The sequence below is a fragment of the Etheostoma spectabile genome, chromosome 7 (assembly GCF_008692095.1).
Source record: "Etheostoma spectabile isolate EspeVRDwgs_2016 chromosome 7, UIUC_Espe_1.0, whole genome shotgun sequence".
Taxonomy (NCBI): domain Eukaryota; kingdom Metazoa; phylum Chordata; class Actinopteri; order Perciformes; family Percidae; genus Etheostoma; species Etheostoma spectabile.
The window spans coordinates 16,792,181-16,809,635 of NC_045739.1; the positions used below are offsets into that span (position 1 = coordinate 16,792,181).

General features: G+C 40.8%; 1 protein-coding gene across 2 annotated transcripts in view; it reads left to right on the top strand.

Annotated features, from left to right (window-relative positions):
* The first annotated feature begins 4,966 nt into the window (after window positions 1-4,966).
* The window catches only part of mtcl2 (microtubule crosslinking factor 2), a 116,639-nt gene continuing 104,150 nt past the window's right edge, over window positions 4,967-17,455 (top strand). For both annotated transcript variants that reach the window (XM_032519950.1, XM_032519951.1), the window contains exons 1-3: window positions 4,967-6,324; window positions 10,764-10,865; window positions 11,197-11,319. In XM_032519950.1, coding sequence (XP_032375841.1) covers window positions 5,329-6,324; window positions 10,764-10,865; window positions 11,197-11,319 — 1,221 coding nt within the window. In that variant the 5' untranslated portion in view covers window positions 4,967-5,328. The remainder of the gene's footprint in view (window positions 6,325-10,763; window positions 10,866-11,196; window positions 11,320-17,455) is intronic.

Consider the following 17,455-nt stretch of genomic DNA (forward strand, 5'->3'; position numbering starts at 1 on the left):
TAGGGGACCACTAAGGTCTATATAAAGCATCCAAAGAGCACCATGCCCTGGGACCTTTAACATTGGAAGTTATACTTGAATATAATTGTGTGTAAGACTGTAGTGCACATATTCAGTCCTACTTAACAGAGAAGACATATGAATATGGTTATTATTAGAGATAGGGAATAGATAGAAGCCGAGGAGGAGGTCCAACTCTGCTTTTTAGCTTTAATAATGAAACGAATCATCTGTTAATAGCTGGAGACAACATAATGTCTCTGTCACTGGAAAATACAGCAGAAACACATTTTATCTATCAACGTAAAGGCTCCTACTTGCTCTGTATATAAATACACATGCTGTATAAGGAAAGCGGTTACATTACATATTGGGACAGATCAGGTATACAATGTGACTTTTTCAGCTCTAAAGAAATTATTTTAAGAATAATCAGAATCAGAATAACACCAATACACATTAAGTAGACATAAGAGAAATAATATACATAAATATAGAATTTGTTATAACAATAATAGTAATAATACAAACATATTTACAAAATAGCATCCTATGTATAAAATGAGATCTACAGATGAGTAAGGTGCGGATGAATAGAAATGACTTATTGCACAATTGGAGATAATACAGAGTAATAAATAAATATGCATAGTGCAGAAAATTGTCCAGTGATGGCTCATATTGCAGAAACAGCTAACGAATAGTATATTGATTTCATACACAGGACATGTTTGGCTTTTAGTGGAATGTGTCAACTTTTGAATGGAATGCCATGAAATCTGGTACAAACCTTCATGGTTCCCGGAGGACGAATCCAATGTCTTTGGTGTTCCCCTGACTTTCCCTCTAACACCACCGTAAAGTTTACATTTATGGTTTTTAGTGATATGTCTAATGTATTGGCATTCATGTACACCTCAGGAGGACATGTAATCCCTTTGGTGATCCGTCAACTTTTTATCTAGCCCTATCATCATGTCCAATATTACACTAACGACTACATACCTGCAAAACTAATGCCATTCCCAAAATCCTCTGCTGCACTTTGTCTTTATTGCTAATTCGCAAATGCTAGCATGCTAACACACTAAATTAAGATGGTGAACATGGTAAAAACTTAACTTGCTGAACATTAGCATGTTAGCATTGTCCTTATGAGCATGCCAGAATGCTGACATTAGCATTTACCTCAAAGTGCAGCTTCACAGAGCCACATATCATAATTAAGGGGGGGCGTCTGGGTGTCTTGTTCCCAGGGAAGTTAGGAAGTTACATATTCATTTTTGCATTTGGAAACACTTTAAAGCACCCATTTGTAGTGGAAGTATCTTTATTTAGCCTGTTCTAAGAAAAAGAACACAGATGACAATTAAAAACATATCAAAAAAATAATGGAAAGTATGTTGTGCATGTCATTGGGCATTTTAAGTTGGTATATGGAAATCCTGGAGCTTTTGTAGTGTGTATACTGAGTATACCTGTGTATCATGTAGACTACACCACCGGAGAGGGTGGACAGCTTTAGATACCAAATAGATTTATCATGGTCCTATCGCGTCAGCACCTTGGTGAAAAAAGCCCATCAGTATCTCTAGACTTCGGGCTGCCCCTCAAGGTGCTAAAGACTTTCTACACCTGCACCATAGAGAGCATCCTGCTGACAGGCAGCATCACCGCCTGGTTCCAGAACAGTACCAAGAGGGATTACCAGGCACTGCAGACATTTAATAAATCTGCCTAGTTTAGATTGTTGGCTTTTAATAATACTATCTGTTTGTTATGAAAACAGGTGGTTCCAGCAGGGTTGAATGTTTTAACCTGAGGCTTCCTGTATCCATTTAGCTTTGGGGAGAGTGCAGCAGGCTGTGTTTTAGTAACTGCATCAGAAAAAGTGTTGACTGGGGTATCCTGGGCTTTCTTCTCTTTCTAGCTGATATCTGACACACACACACACACACACACACACACACACACACACACACACACACAGTGCGTCTCACTATTTTTGTGGGGACCGTCATTGACATAATGCATTCCCTAGCCCCTTACACTAACCTTAACTATAACAACTAAAAGCCTAACCTTCACCCTCACCCTAACCGTAACCCAATTCTAACTCTAATCCTAAAACCAAGTCTTAACCCTCAAACAGCCCTTTAAATTTGTGGGGTCCAGCATTTTGGCCCTACAAAGCTGTCAGGACCCCATAAGTATACTACATTCACGATTTTTGGACCCCCCAAATATAGGTAAACAAGAATACACACACACACACATACAGAGACAGATAGAGGAGGTAACCTGAGAGTTACTGTACTGTTACCATGTGCACATGAAATCCCGCAGGAGGTGAATTAATCATGATGTGAATGGTTGTGAACATGTCTGTATACAGAAATACTGCATACTGTACAGCCATAGCATTAGTATATCCTCTTGCATTGCAGTTTTTGCAGATTTCTTGTACACTAAAAGTGAATGGTTAGACAAAACCATCAAAACCTTAAACTTTTGTAACCATGCCTTAAACAAAAGTACACCAAAAGTACAAACACATTTTGTGCTTTGCACTTTGTTTGCAAATTTTGCAATGCACTTCTTGCAAAACACTACACATAGTTTCTTATATTTGAAACTTTGTTGAAGAATGAAAAGTCAATCATTAGGAAAATACTTCTCTTCAAAATGCAAAACACTATTTGAAATTGGTAGCAAACCCAAACACATGATTACCTTGGGTGCCGCAATTAGTCTTCAAAGAGTCCCCCATCACCATGCCACTCTTGGTCCCTACAATACTGCACGCATAATCACAATTCTGGATGCACTGCATAATCTAGTTGTTCAGACCAGATCACAGCAGCTCAGGTTTGTTGTCACCTGGGATAATGTTAGTTTTCACCAGGCTGCTCTGGTCCAGGACTGGTTCATCAACCACAATACTGTAACTCCACGGTTGTTTACTTGACCCCATTACTCCCCATTTCTCAATACGATTGAGGGGTTGAAAAGTGTATGACGGCCAACCACATGCCCACATGCCTCTTCTGCAAACACTGGAATAGGTGTGTGGAGAAATTGAGGTGGGGTCAGTCCAGTGTTTTGTTGTTGTTGTAAAAACCTGAAATGGGGAAAAATAAACTATATTTTTTCTAAAACTTTTCTATTTTTGCATGCAGTAAAATGTAAGTATATTCTGTGCCGAAACAATCTTTTACAGAAGCCAGTATTAGAAAATAGGTATACACAGCACTGAAGAGAGGAGTGTTTGGTATGAAGTACATCAGTGTGTTGTTGCTGCTTTGAAAGAGTAATTCAAGTGGTGCATTTTGTTGAAAAAATGCCATTTAGAAAAAGGATTGTTACATTTTGATTTATTAATTGAGTTTCATATTGACGTAGAAGTGTGATATTTATCTCCAAGTGTTGTGTCTTTTTTGGCTTGTGTGACGAGTTTTGACGTAATGAGCCACATTCTGCAACACGTGTGTAAGCTGACGGCAAAAACTAAATATTGATTAATTATCTTTAACTACCAAATTTAAATTTACTTACTGTTTTAATCAGTAGATTTTTATTTTTGTGGCCCTTTTTACATATTATGGTACACATCACTGGTATCCCACTTTTTGTAATTTATTTTCCAGGTAAAGTAAGATGTTTTTTAGATTTTCTTTACCATGGTAGAAATTTTTTCTTTTTTCTTGTGAGAGTCAGAGTTCAACGGAATGTGGCTATGGTAGCAAAGACTCAATTCAAAAGCTTTTTTTTGTATTTATCCATTGCTTACCAATTCCACGTTTTGAGCATATAGTCTTTGATTTTTTTGTCAGTCTTGTTTGTTTGTTTGTTTAGGATCGTCATTAGCTCCTGTTCATGCAGCTATTCTTCCTGAGGCCCTTAAAACTATCTTTAACAATAAGACACCATTCACAATACATTGGACATCATACAAAATAGGACATCATATGACAAAGACTAAACACACACACACACACACACACACACACACACACACACACACACACACACACACACACACACACACACACACACACACACACACACACACATTATAGCATCTTTCATAACACAAGACATATATGATATGGACAAAATCCTAGACTGTATGGACAAAATACACAGACAAGACAAAGACAAACACATAGACAGGACAGCTCCACCAGCGCAGTCAAAGAGCAACCGTATGTATACTGTCTGTTTCACTCAGTGTCTATGAAAATATGTATAAAACAAAGTCAACACTTCTGACATGGTTGTTATTAATAGTGTCTTCTCTTTTCTCCTGTCTATTGTGTGTATCTGTAGATTTGATTGACAAGCTGCTGCATGCAACTGCCCTTATAGCCTACAATAAGTTGTATTGAATTGAATTGAATTAAATTTCGTACTGTGCAAGCATGAATGGCAATAAAACTTTTTAAAACAAGTCCTGAGCTTTATGGAAAGCCCTTCTAGAGACTTGAGTTGCAAATTTTGTCTGGCAACAGTGTGCAGACAGGAGCAAAATTGTGTGATGAAGAGGGGTCTGCACAATGAATGGATAGTGTCAATTTCGGGGAGTGGTTTCTGGCTGTCATACATATTGCTTTTCATACACTGACCTGTATATAAAAAAATAAAAGTGTGTTTTAAATGTATTTGCCCCTACCCAAAATTATCATTGGAGATAGCCTATCGTTTTGTCTTTAAAGCAATGCATAGCGGGTAGGCTACATCCTGCTATTTATGCATCTCTCACAGCATCCCCATACACATTATTTTTGACTGCTCCTTGTGAGGGGCCCTATTGCTCCTACATAATATCCTGCAATGGTGGCGACAGAGAGCTTCAAATTAGATTATATCTCTCTCTCTCTCGCTCTCCTCCAGGGCTACATCCCATTATCTGGGCGGAGAAAGAGAGAGAGAGAGAGAGAGAGAGAGAGAGAGAGAGAGAGAGAGGGTAGACCCGTTCACCACACTGCCTCTCTCTATTCTCAGCTACAACTCCTCTGAGCAGGAACCGGCCAGACAGATATCCTGAAGAGAGGAGGGGAGGATCTTTCAGAACAAAGCGGAATATTTTTTTTTTCATAATTTGTGATAAACTGGATTAGGCCTGATAGGTTGCGTTTTTGTTGTTTGGACTTCGCTTCCTGCTTCTTCGCCTTGTTGCACTACAGGAGCTCTCATTGTGGCTGGAGCGAGGATCCCCTCCTTTTGTGTTGCTCTGCAGTTGTTTATTCCCACTCCAACTTCTGACTCCTGTTTCACCATATATGAGGTTTTATTTCATTTTTTATTGTTTTGGCCTAAACGGAATGAATGACAAAAACAAAGGAGGTTGATGTCCATAACTCTCCGACTCACTTCGTCTTCGCCTCGCCCAAGGAACGGAGACTCCATCTCCGGCAGAAGATGGAAAGCGGAGGCGGGACAGAGGGCTCGGACAGTGGGCAGACGCAGCACGCGGTGCCCGGGCAGCAGCAGCCCAACCCCCGGCCTGAAACTGCGGAGCTCTCTGCAATGGTGTCCGCTCAGCCTCCGGGCGAGAAAAAGAAGAAGATAAACCGGGCACCGTCCCCGGCCAGACCCAAGGATGTACCCGGTTGGTCGCTCACCAAGATCCGCGGAGGGATTGGGACCCCAACCCTGAGCGTCAAGCCGGGGGCCATCCACTTGGGTAGCCGCATTTCCAGGCGCAGTCCCGTGGGAAGTCTTGCTGGAAAGGACGGTAAAGCGGAGAAGAGCGGTGGTGGAAAACCGGCGGGCAAATCCTCCTCCTGCGCCGCGTTGTCAAAGACGGTCAAGGCGACCAAGAGCACCGGAGGACGGAGGAAGGTGTCGGACGCCAGCATAGGATCCGATGATTTATCTAAGGACTCTGGCTGCGCCACCGGGAAGCTCTCCCCGACTGCCAGTAGCTCCGAGCTATCGGACTGCGCCTCTGAGGAAAACAAGCTCTCCGCCGACGCTGTGAGCAGCGACGCCGAATCTAGGAGCAGCCGGGGCGGTGGGCCGGACGGAGACAAGCCACTCAGGGATGGCGTGTTGGCGGATAGAGCTAACCAACGAGCCGCCGCCAAGACCACATGCTCCTCCGCAGAGAGGGACTACAAGGACCGGCTCTCCGTGGGCGTGGAGACCGGGGAAGGGAGCATATCCCCCGGCGAGGAACGCTCGGTCACCTCGTTTGACAGCAGGGTACCTGCCAGCACGTCCCTGGCGTTCTCAGACCTCACAGAGGAGTTTATGGACGGCATGCACGAGGAGTTCGTCCGGGAAATAGAAGAGCTGAGATCTGAGAATGATTACCTCAAAGTAAGTCCAACTGACCTATATAAGGCCTATGAATGTGTTAATTAGGATTCCCCATGGTAAAATAATTGTTTCGATTAGGCAATCTTTCATTTGCATTTTGCTTTAGACCAAGATGCAAAGACAAAATCCTCTTTCTGTCAGAATCATGTTTTTTAAATTATTTTACTGTTGGGTTTATTTACCAGTTCACTCTTGTTTGCCAGTTTAGATATGCCTTTGGATGTCATCCAAGGCTACACACTACAAGGATGATGATGATGTTTTGAATGGAGCACTAGAGCAAAACATGCAGCATTGTATCCTCAGAATGGATGTTTCATATGGAATATCTGCATGTGCAATAGGAAATGTGAAATATTGTAGGTGTGCTTTAGAGAGTAAGATATAATGTGGATGTAGTATTTTGGGCAGATAGTGGCTTTCCAACATAATTTGGCAGCCAGTGTTGTCAGTTGTGTTACCCCCAGCTCACATGAGGGAAGTGGGGGGCGCGATGGCAGTGAAATCTAACTCTGCCTTGCTGTTAATTTACCAAGGTATCAGATGAGTTTGTTTTTTTTTTACACTAAAAGGTCAAAATCATGTATTACAAAAATTTGACAGCAGCACAACATTTTCCATTGTTCTGTCAAACTGACAAACACCAAAACATCAGCACTCAAAACAGTAACCAGAGAATCACAGCACCATCATCAAGGCTTCACAGTGGGATGTCATCAGATTTTGGTACTAAAGGCATCTCTCAGCTCCCACAGGTCTGCAGGCAGTGGAATGTAACGTGGAGCAGATCCATCCAGACTTGAGAGTGATTGATTAGGCGAAAGATCAATTATATTAGCATGTCCCTAAGAATTAAATGGCAGATACCAGACATGCCGATAATTGTCAGAGATTGATTGTAGAGGGTGATTGAGCCACAGTCTAAATAGGAGGACCACCACATCTATTCTCAGGGAGCTCTGCTGCAACAGTGTTGGAGAATAGATTCTTGATGGACCTTCATCATGAATATGGCTCCACACACCAGAAGGGTTTCTTGTTGATAACTATGGCAACGTGATACATTAACTTTTTTTTAATCACACCTGCTGCTCTTGTAAACACGAGCCATGATGCCTTTGACATGAAACAACATTTCTGAAAATATAATGAATAATCTTGATTATCATGATATTATTCCCTAAATTGCTACTTTTAGTTATTCTAGCCAGCAAAACAATTAGGATTATTGCTCCATATTGTTATGTGGCCCTGATTAGTGTTCAGTAGTTGATATTTAGCCATTAATCAAGCAACATTTTCAAATATTGGCTGGTTCCAATTTCTCAGTTAGGAGGAGTTGCTGCTTTTCTTTCTTTTACATCAATATCAATTGAATAGATTGGGTTTTTGACTGTTTGTAGGGACAGATTGAGCAATTTTCTGATGTCTTCTCCATGGAAATAATCATTAGCTGTTGCCCTATCTGTGCTGTCTGTCTAAAATCATGATTTGTCGAAGTCTTTTCAGATGTTAAAAAAAATTCAAAGACCTGCTTTCTCAGTCTCAATCAGCTGCTGCCTGAATATATAGGACAGCATGTAACAGAGCTACCTTATTGGACCACCCCAAAGCCTCCTGGGAGGCCTGGCAGTGAAGTGAGTGTGGTTGTGTCTGTTTTTGCAGCTGCGAGGAACACCTGGTTAGTAATCAGAAGATGAAAACAACATGCTGCTGTGGTGTCAGGCACCCCCTCAGTCTCTTGCTCTGTGTCAGATTTGTTTCTGTGAGAGAACTTGGTTGGTAGACGATCAAATCTTCCAGCTACCTGCATCCCTTATTACTTATTGCTAGGCAACATGCTAACAGCAGTTTGATTGATTCTGTCTGTCATTCCTACCATCCACACACAATGTTAAAGCTGCTCTCGCTCAGCAGGAACCCAACAAATAACTAAATTATCACTTGAGTCCACATGCTGTGCTTATACATGATAAACGGCATGCGGGGCTTTACTGCTGGCCTCCAACCAGACAGTCTCAAAGTTGAGCCTTTCTTTTTAGGAATCTCTGTCCTGTGACTACAATTTATACTAATTGAGCATCTAAGCAGGCGTAGCTTGTATACATGACTGCTTTAGCCTAGTTACTCACTCATATCTTTCAATACTCACAATATTTTTACATCACAAAGAATTGCCATGGTAGTACAGATAAACAGTTCATCTGCTCAATATCCTCTGATGAAATTGTATGTGTCACAGAATTTTTTTTAAGGCAATTTTCAGAATCTATTTTTTCTTTTAAAGATTTTTTGGGGCAATTTAGGCTGCCATTTATACAGGACAGCTGAAGACATAAAAGGGGAGAGAGAGGGGGAATGACATGCATCAAAGGGCTGCAGGTCGGAGTCAAACCCATGCCCGCTTTGCCGAGGTGTAAAGCCCAATCCCAACCCCAAAAAATCAACACTTGATGACAGCTATTGTGTTTATATGTTATGTTTATGTGTCTTCAGTAGTCTCAGTAGCAATTCCTGGTTAAAAAAACATGAAACCCATCAACATCCACCGTGTTTATTTAAGACCATAGCCCATTTCCAGCTTAGTTTAGCTTAGCACAAAGACTGAAAACATGGGGGTAACAGCTGGCCTGGTTCTGTCCTACAGCAGTTAGACGGACCGTTATCACAGCAGATGTTTGTGAGTTCTGCTTTCTAATATGGACCATGTCTGGCTCCGTCAAATCTAACAGCTGATTGGTTGATTCAATCTCCTGACTGGCTGATTGCTCACATGACGGCAACAATCTTCCCTGTTCTTTTTTAGTTAGCTGTGTAAAGCAGGTCAGCGGGACACCTCTCTCTCTCTCTCTCTCTCTCTCTTAGTCTCTCACCATATTAACTTGTGTTTCCCTCGTTTTGTGTCCTTACAATCTCTCTCTCTGCTGTCTTGTTTTTATCTCCCTCCCTGTCTACATTTCTTTTTTTCTGCTTTTACCATCCCTGGTTTTTCTTTTTCGGCCCCTTTTGTATGTCCCATGGAGGGTGAAACAATGTCTTTTACTTCACTTTATTTTCTGTTATTTTCTTTCTTTCTTTCTTTCTTTCTTTCTTCTCCTCCCCTTTCCTATTTCCTAGTCATTCTCCTGTTTCCTTTATTTTCACATCCTACCTTCCCTTTACTTCTGATATTTATTTCCTTTCTATTTCTTCTCCTTTACTTCAGTGTCTTACTCTTTCAGCTCTTTCTTTTTTGTACCTTTATTTTTTTCCTACTTTTTTAAATCTCATCTCTGCCTCCTCTCTCCTCTGTATTGCCAAGTTGTAGCACAGTGGTCAGTGTTGTGCAGATTGCTCCTTGCTGCAGTCTATTTCAGCTTGATCAACAAACCTCTTCACACACACACACACACACACACACACACAGAGTTATGCAGAGGATAGTTATGCAGAGACTGACCCGCATTTTGACAGCGCTACTACTACAGTCACTTGTATTCCGTATTTTGCTTACACATCCCACACAACACACATTGCATACTCTTGGAAGCACACCATTGTGTAACACCCCAGCTGCTGTCCCATAAAGCCTCGCAACCTGACTTTTTCTGGTGGGGTGTGGTTCATTTCAGTGCAGACGTAAATGCTAATACAAGAGCTGCACCTTAAATGTGATTCAGATTAAGAATGCAATTCATGTATCAAGCTGAAATGATTACTTCATCTCCAAGATGTCTATAAGATAGGTAGATAAATACACTACTGTAAATTAAGATCACATACTGTCTGGTTTTTTTAGTGGTATTTCATACCTTTTTGAAAACGTTTAGATTCTACTTCTTTACTACTTATTTTTACGTCATATTGTAGAGTGTAGGAATTTCTTTTACTTGATCTCAATTTCCCTGCAGGGACTGCTAAGAGTTTAATCTAAGGTCATCTTTGACCTCCTGGGCGGGAGAGAGAAAGGAGAATCAATACTGTATCATATGTTACTTAGTACGCCATTCTGCTACTTACATCATGTAGATCTCTATTTCTGATGGGCCCTTTTTATCTGACTTGAGAGGATATTACACAGCAGTTCATTTGAAGAAGATACTAATTGTTGTAATAGTTATCTTGATAATAAGGATGATTTAGACAAAGACTTAAAACTGCTAATGATAGCGAGCGGCGATTGATGGGATGGATTAGAAACAAGGTTAATTTGATGATGATTTTTGATGATTGTCTTGCATCTATGACAAAGATGCTAAAAGCTCTAATGACTCCTGTTAAACATTAAATGATTGCCTTTATGGTCCACATATGGGCACATAATGCTGTCGACACTAACTAACAGTCAGGTAGATGTCTCTACAACACATAACAGCTCTTTCCCCTGCTGGTTGATGTCAGAGGAGTATTGTTAAAATGATACTTATACTTATACACGCTCTCTTCTCCACTGTCTCTAGGATGAGATGGAGGAGTTGCGGTCCGAGATGCTGGAGATGAGGGACATGTACATGGAGGATGACGTCTACCAGTTGCAGGACCTACGGCAACAGCTGGAGCAGGTACAACTGTGGAACAACAGACCGACTAAATGAAAGCACATTCATTGAATCTGTGCTCTCATTTTGGTGTGGTATCCTGATTTGGAACTTTGAATGTATAAAACAGGCAGAGGCTGCAAAATGTTTTGAAACAGGCAAGTAAGAATGTTCTGAATGTCATCTTTGAGCAAGAGGTGTGACACAAGGCCATGTCTGCATGTCTTCTTTGGAATTTTAATGCCTGGTGCAAGGCGAATCTTCCTTGAAGGCGCTATAACATGAAGCAAAGTAACAAAAAGGGCTTAGATAGATGACACATGACATCATCCAAACACATGCTTCTGTTTCTTAGGCTAATAAGACCTGCCGCATCCTGCAGTACCGGCTGAGGAAGGCAGAGCGACGCTCTCTCCGTGTGGCTCAAACAGGGCAAGTGGATGGAGAACTGATACGAACGCTGGAGCAAGACGTCAAAGTAAGTGTTGGTGTGTTTGAGAGAGAGAGTGATTGAAAGGGCTAAATGGAGCTGTGTGTGGAACTGGAAGAGGTTCTAAAGTTGTGTCTCAGCTTCACGCAAAAGTTATATATACAATATGTGAAGCAGGATGGAGAAAGTGGGACCTGAAATAATATGTCATAGTGTGGCTGTAATCTAATTTACTGATTTTGAAGTGCATAGTCTCTATTCCCAAAACACTGAGCTCTTAGTTAACAACAAATACAAAAAATAGCAAGGAAGCTTATATACAGTAGCTTCTACGAAAGGTCCGCGTCCTCCAGAAATCAGAACTTAGTTTGTTTGTAAATGTTAAAAAATAGATATGTTATCTTAATCTTCATAAGGCCACTCTCAGCTAGGCATTTTGTTTTTTACTGTTAAGTTTTATGTGGATAAAGGTCCACTTGTGTCAAAACTTTCATTTAGGTTCTGCTATTGCAATTTTGCTCAAAAGCTAGTGAACATGATCTGAATGATATACTGTACATGCTTTGATCGTTACGTGACCGGAAATAAAACTCACTTTTTGGGGGCTTGTGCATATACAGTACATTTGTGTATTTGGAGTGCCTACTAACCCACAAACTGTAAAATAAGACAAACTAGTCAGGTTTTTGTGGGCTACCTTGATCAGACAAAATGGGATTTAATTCAGATTTGCTTTAAAGGTGCTCTAAGCTATGTCGGGTGACGTTACTTCTTGTTAGTATAGTTAGTATTTTCAAACAAAATGAGACTAGCTTGCCCCTCCCTTCTCCTCATCCCGTCCCCTCCCTTCTGTGCTTCTGCGCACAATCCCCCGACCCCCACCCCCAAATCCTTCTTGACGGTTATTGGCTGGAACACTGGAACACTGTTTGTGGATGCTTTGTGGTGCAGGTGGGCACAGTTTATTTTTGTTGCCGTTTGTAGACTCTGGGCTGTCTACAGAGATCACGTTTTTTACAGTGTGTTCTGGGGACATGCAGCTCATGGATAGTGAGGAGATGTTTGCTGTATGTGACAACAAATGTAGCCTAAAACACGCATGACATTGCTTAGAGCACCTTTAAGGACTTTAATTATGTGATTGTTGTTACATGCTGGGTTTTGGATGTATTTTTTTACATATTTTGAGACCGTTCTTTTGACCCTTCTCCTTCCCACTGTTAAAGTCATGAGAATGTGGTGAGGTCAGGCTTCCTCTAATTTGTTTAAGGAATTTCCCTGTTTAAAATATATATCCTATATATTCAACTCATCACACTGGCTAAGAAACACTGAATGCTGCATTAGGAATTCCAATTGACACACTTGCACATTTAACAGGCATATACCGATTACTCCAGAAACCAGCATTAAAGACCATCTCCACAAGCAAATGTACATATAGACAACACTCTGTTTAACTAGCGTCCTTTACAGGACACATACACACCAGTCGTCCCTATCACATAAGGAATTCCGGGTGAAGGCCGTTTATACATAAACAAACTGAATGCAGGGTAAAGCTTCTGTGTGTGTGTATGTGTTTTGTCACGGTGACCCTGGACTATATGGGTACACTCTGTCAAATTCACAGCGTTCCACCAGCATTTTTTCATGTAGAGGATACAATGAGGTCTTTATACCCTAAGAGAGAGAGAGAGAGAGAGTTTGAGAGTGAGACTGTGATGTCACTCTCCAAGGGCTTTCTGCCGGCTGTTGCTGTCTGTCTCTCTGCTGCTGTCTCACAATCTGGTTGTTAAGGAAGGAAGGAGGGAAAAGGATGAGTGTTCATTCTGTCTCTGAGGGTGGAAAAAAAGGGGATTGGTCACTTTTTGAAAATTCAAATCAGCCAATCAGAGAGGGAGGATGACCCAGGGAGGAATACATAAAGAAAAAAGAGAAATGCAAAAAATAGAGAAACCAAGAGAAAGAAAGAAACAAAAATAGAGGATGGGATAACAAAGTATTCAGAAAGGATTAGATGATTTGAGTAGAGGTCTGACTTGAATTTAAATCTTTAGGAGCCAATTGTAGCGATGGGATAAGGAGTGGGAGAATAATGTCAGAAATAATGGAGAAAACAGAAAGACAAAACTTGAAAAAACAAACTAGTGAGGTCTGCATCTGTTGGCTAAACACAAAATACTAAAACATATACACTGCAAGGAGACAAACCTGACTTCTCTCACAACACATGGCTGATTGTGTCGTCTTGCCGCCAGAGCCAAGACTCAGACAGAAGGTCAAGTTTGTGTGTGTGTGTGTGTGTGTGTGTGTGTGTGTGTGTGTGTGTTTGTGAGGGTGCTGTGGTGTTTTGTGTGTTGTGTGTGTGTGTGTGTGTGTGTGTGTGTTGTGTGTGTGTGTGTTGTGTGTGTGTGTGGTGTGTGTGTGTGTGTGTGTGGTGTTGTGGTGTGTGTGTTGTGTTAATCCCATGTTAAGCTTCTCTTGCCAGCCTCTTACAGTACTCCTCTCTGTTATTCTGGTCTCTATCATTAGCCTTATAAAACTAGACACTCACTCCCTCCTCTATGACTCAATATGATCCAGCTCTATGGGAAATAACTTAACTAGCAGTAAAAAGAAATGACAATGAATCTAAACTGTTGGATGTGCTTAATGTCTTTAAGTATTAAGTATAACATGAGTATGAATGCTAAAAGTAGCAGCTGTAAAAGCTGTGGGTTTCTGGACATCCAAATCCTCCATCTGTCTCCAACATACAGGAAGATGCTGATTGCTAGACTTTACAGTAAATGAGCCATTCTTGGAATAAGTACAAATCTGAAAATTGAATACAAAGTGGGGAATATTTTTTGGGATAACACTCAAATGACTTGGTGATTATTACGCTGATTACTGAAAGTCCCTAAAAGAAAACAATAAATGCCCTTGCTATACAAGACAAATGTAGTGATGTAAAATGGGCGATGACATGATGTTTAAAAAATGATTCCTCACTGTTAGAAGGTAAAGTCTTGCTGTTGGACACGTCACAGTCAAACTTGACCGTGAACTCACTGAGCTGCTCTACACTGAGCTGCTTTATAAAAGTAATTGGCTTAACTGCTGTTGATGCTTTAGGGCCCTGCTGTTATGACTCAGTTACGTACAAATACACACAGACACACACGCAGACTTAAACCTTCTTATGTACGTCACATGGTCTTATTTGTGTTGTTTTAGAAATCGTGTTTGTTGGCTTACATCTGTGTGTGTGTGTGTGTGTGTGTGTGTGTGTGTGTGTGTGTGTGTGTTGTGTGTGTGTGTTGTGTATGTGTACATCATTTCCTGTCTTACTCACACACTTCTCTCATTCCCACAGGCTACAGACATCTGGATACACACACACAAACACACATACAGAGGAAATAGTTGTTAGGATTCATGATGTCAACACAGCAGTTGTACTTCACCTTATCTCTAGAGAGAATCAGTTGTGCATTCCCCTTGAAGGGCCGACTATAAACTACCCAAAACTTATGATCTCAACTAGATCTTTCAAGTGAGAAAATGTGTTTGCTTGTAGTTTGAGTGAACACATCCTTTAAAAGCATATCCAACAGTTTGGAAAATATGTTTGTTTTTTGTCTCATAAGATAATCAGTATGGAGAGTGGTCCAGGATGTGTTTTGCATAGCTAGTTGCTGGTTGTCCATATAAGGAGAGAGCACAGACCACTACAGCAGTAGCTGTAAACCAGGAAAGCTATATGGTGCTTTGTATAACATTTTTGTTACACGTGCCACCAGTGTGCAGTCTGTGCTATTGGTAATGTGAACATTATATATACAGCGAGTAAATGTAATTTGACGCAGTCCATTGTTTTTATAACCAGGTCCAAACATTTCTACTTGTATTGTCCTTCTTGCTTGGCTACGGAGCTTGTCTCAGTTATTTCCACCCTCCCATGACCATATCATCTCTAAACTATAGATACATCATCTGTTGCTACTGCAGAGTGGAAAGTAGTGTAGTGTGTGTGTGTGTGTGTGTGTGTGTGTGTGTGTGTGTGTGTGTGTGTGTGTGTGTGTGTGTGTGGTGTGTGTGTGTGTGTGTGTGTGTGTGTGTGTGTGTGTGTGTGTGTGTGTGTGTGTGTGTGTGTGTGTGTGTGTGTGTGTGTGTGTGTGTGTGTGTGTGTGTGTGTGTGTGTTCGCGCGTGCATCACACACTTTAGAATCATCCTACCTCCCTTACTCCCTCACTGTAACATATAGCATATACTGCTATAGTTGAGATAATAGATTATCTAGCGTCCAACCCTAATCTTCACAACTACATGCCCAGCTCCAAGTCTTAACTTTCAGAGAGCAAAGACATCTGAAAGGATTGGACCTCATTTTCAAAAAGGTCCTCAATCTCAGGTCTTAAACTCAAACTGGTCCTCACAAAGATATAAGTACGGGAGCATACACACAGTCATTAAATTAGAGCTTGAAAGTAGCTTTATCTGGTAGATTTATCTGAACAGGGCCAGCTCCAGCCTCATCTCCGTGTGTGTGTGTGTGTGTGTGTGTGTGTGTGTGTGTGTGTGTGTGTGTGTGTGTGTGTGTGTGTGTGTGTGTGTGTGTGTGTGTGTTTGTGTGTGTGTGTGTGTGTGTTGTGTTGTGTTGGGTGTGTGTGTTTGTGTGTGTGTGATGTTGTGTGTGTGTGTGTGTGTGTGTGTGTGAAAATTGGATTCAGTTTAGTTCTTGTTCTGTATGAGCTCCAGTAATGTGTTACTCACGCAACACACACATCCCAACCCCCACTCTTGCACCATGTGTCATGCACACACTGTAGGAAGTACAATTTCTATGTGAGTATCCCAGTAGGAACTTTGGTTTCCACTTGACTCTGTGTTACAGTTAAAGCCAGCATTAGCTGTAGTACAGTATTAACTATAAATAAAGATTTTATTTACATGTTATTTGTGCCAATACAACCCTTTGACGGTTTGAAAAATAGGAAAACATTCTCTGATGGTGGAACACCGTTATTAGATTTACAACCGTGGGATTTACTTTTACAAGTGAAGCAATAAAGAATAGATGATTTTGGCAAATGTAACACAGGCTTGGATGGAGTTACTGGAGTGTAAACATCCCCAAACCAAATGGTGAGCACAACAGACTCACTATTGTTACTCTAAATTTTGTTAATTCAGCATCTTGGCTCCCACAGGGTGGGTGTTTCGCTCCTGAACAGGTAGTAAATAGTTAGTGTCTTGTTTTTGGAAATAATGATAGGTTACTTTCTAGTGAACAGGGTGTGCTAACATTTACAGCTTACATTAGAGCAGATAAACACACTGTTTAATTCATTACTTGTACCTTTGCTCTTTTTGGTTTTGACACCACCCGCTAGAGATGTCCCAAGCCGAACCTAAGAATTGGTATTGTGGCCTATCCTGACATCTTTTAACAGATTCATAAGGGCTACGATAAAGCCGATCAAAATCAAATCTTTTCTTAACAGTATTTTAGTCTGCTACGTTGCAGTGTAGTTCTCCTTCACCACAGACGGGCTCTGTAGTGCAGCATTTTAAAATGAGAACGGAAATTAGTGTCTGAGTGTGAAAAATTAGTTTGTTGTGATTGAGCATCTCAATAGAGAAACATGCACACTGTTTTGGAATGGGAGAAATCCAAAAGCTTGAAACTGCTTCTGCAACTACTTATTAGTTTGCTAAACTATTATTGGTAATTGCTGTTTTATTGTGCTCAAATGATTAGCTGATTATCCAAAGGGTCCATCCACAGAAATTGACAAGTTTGACAATCAATGTATCTTTCAATTCATTTATCAAGTAAAAAGAAAAACATTCACTGGTTCCAGCCTCTCAAATGTGATCATTAATTTAATATGTTGGTTTTGGACTGTTGGTTGACAAAACAAGCAATATGAAGTTATAACGCCATCGCCCGGGAACCCTTTTAAACCATTTTCTCGACATTTTATCGACTTGAGTAATTTTTGGAAAGAAAAATTAGGCGATAAATCGATACGGAAAACAATCAGCAGCCTTATCAAGTACTATTGCAAATACTATTACTATATTGTACATTGCTTGATATCATAGTAGTGCTATGATATCAAGTACTGTATCTACAACACTGGATAGATGCTGGTATGTATGCATGTACGTATGTATGTATGTATGTATGTA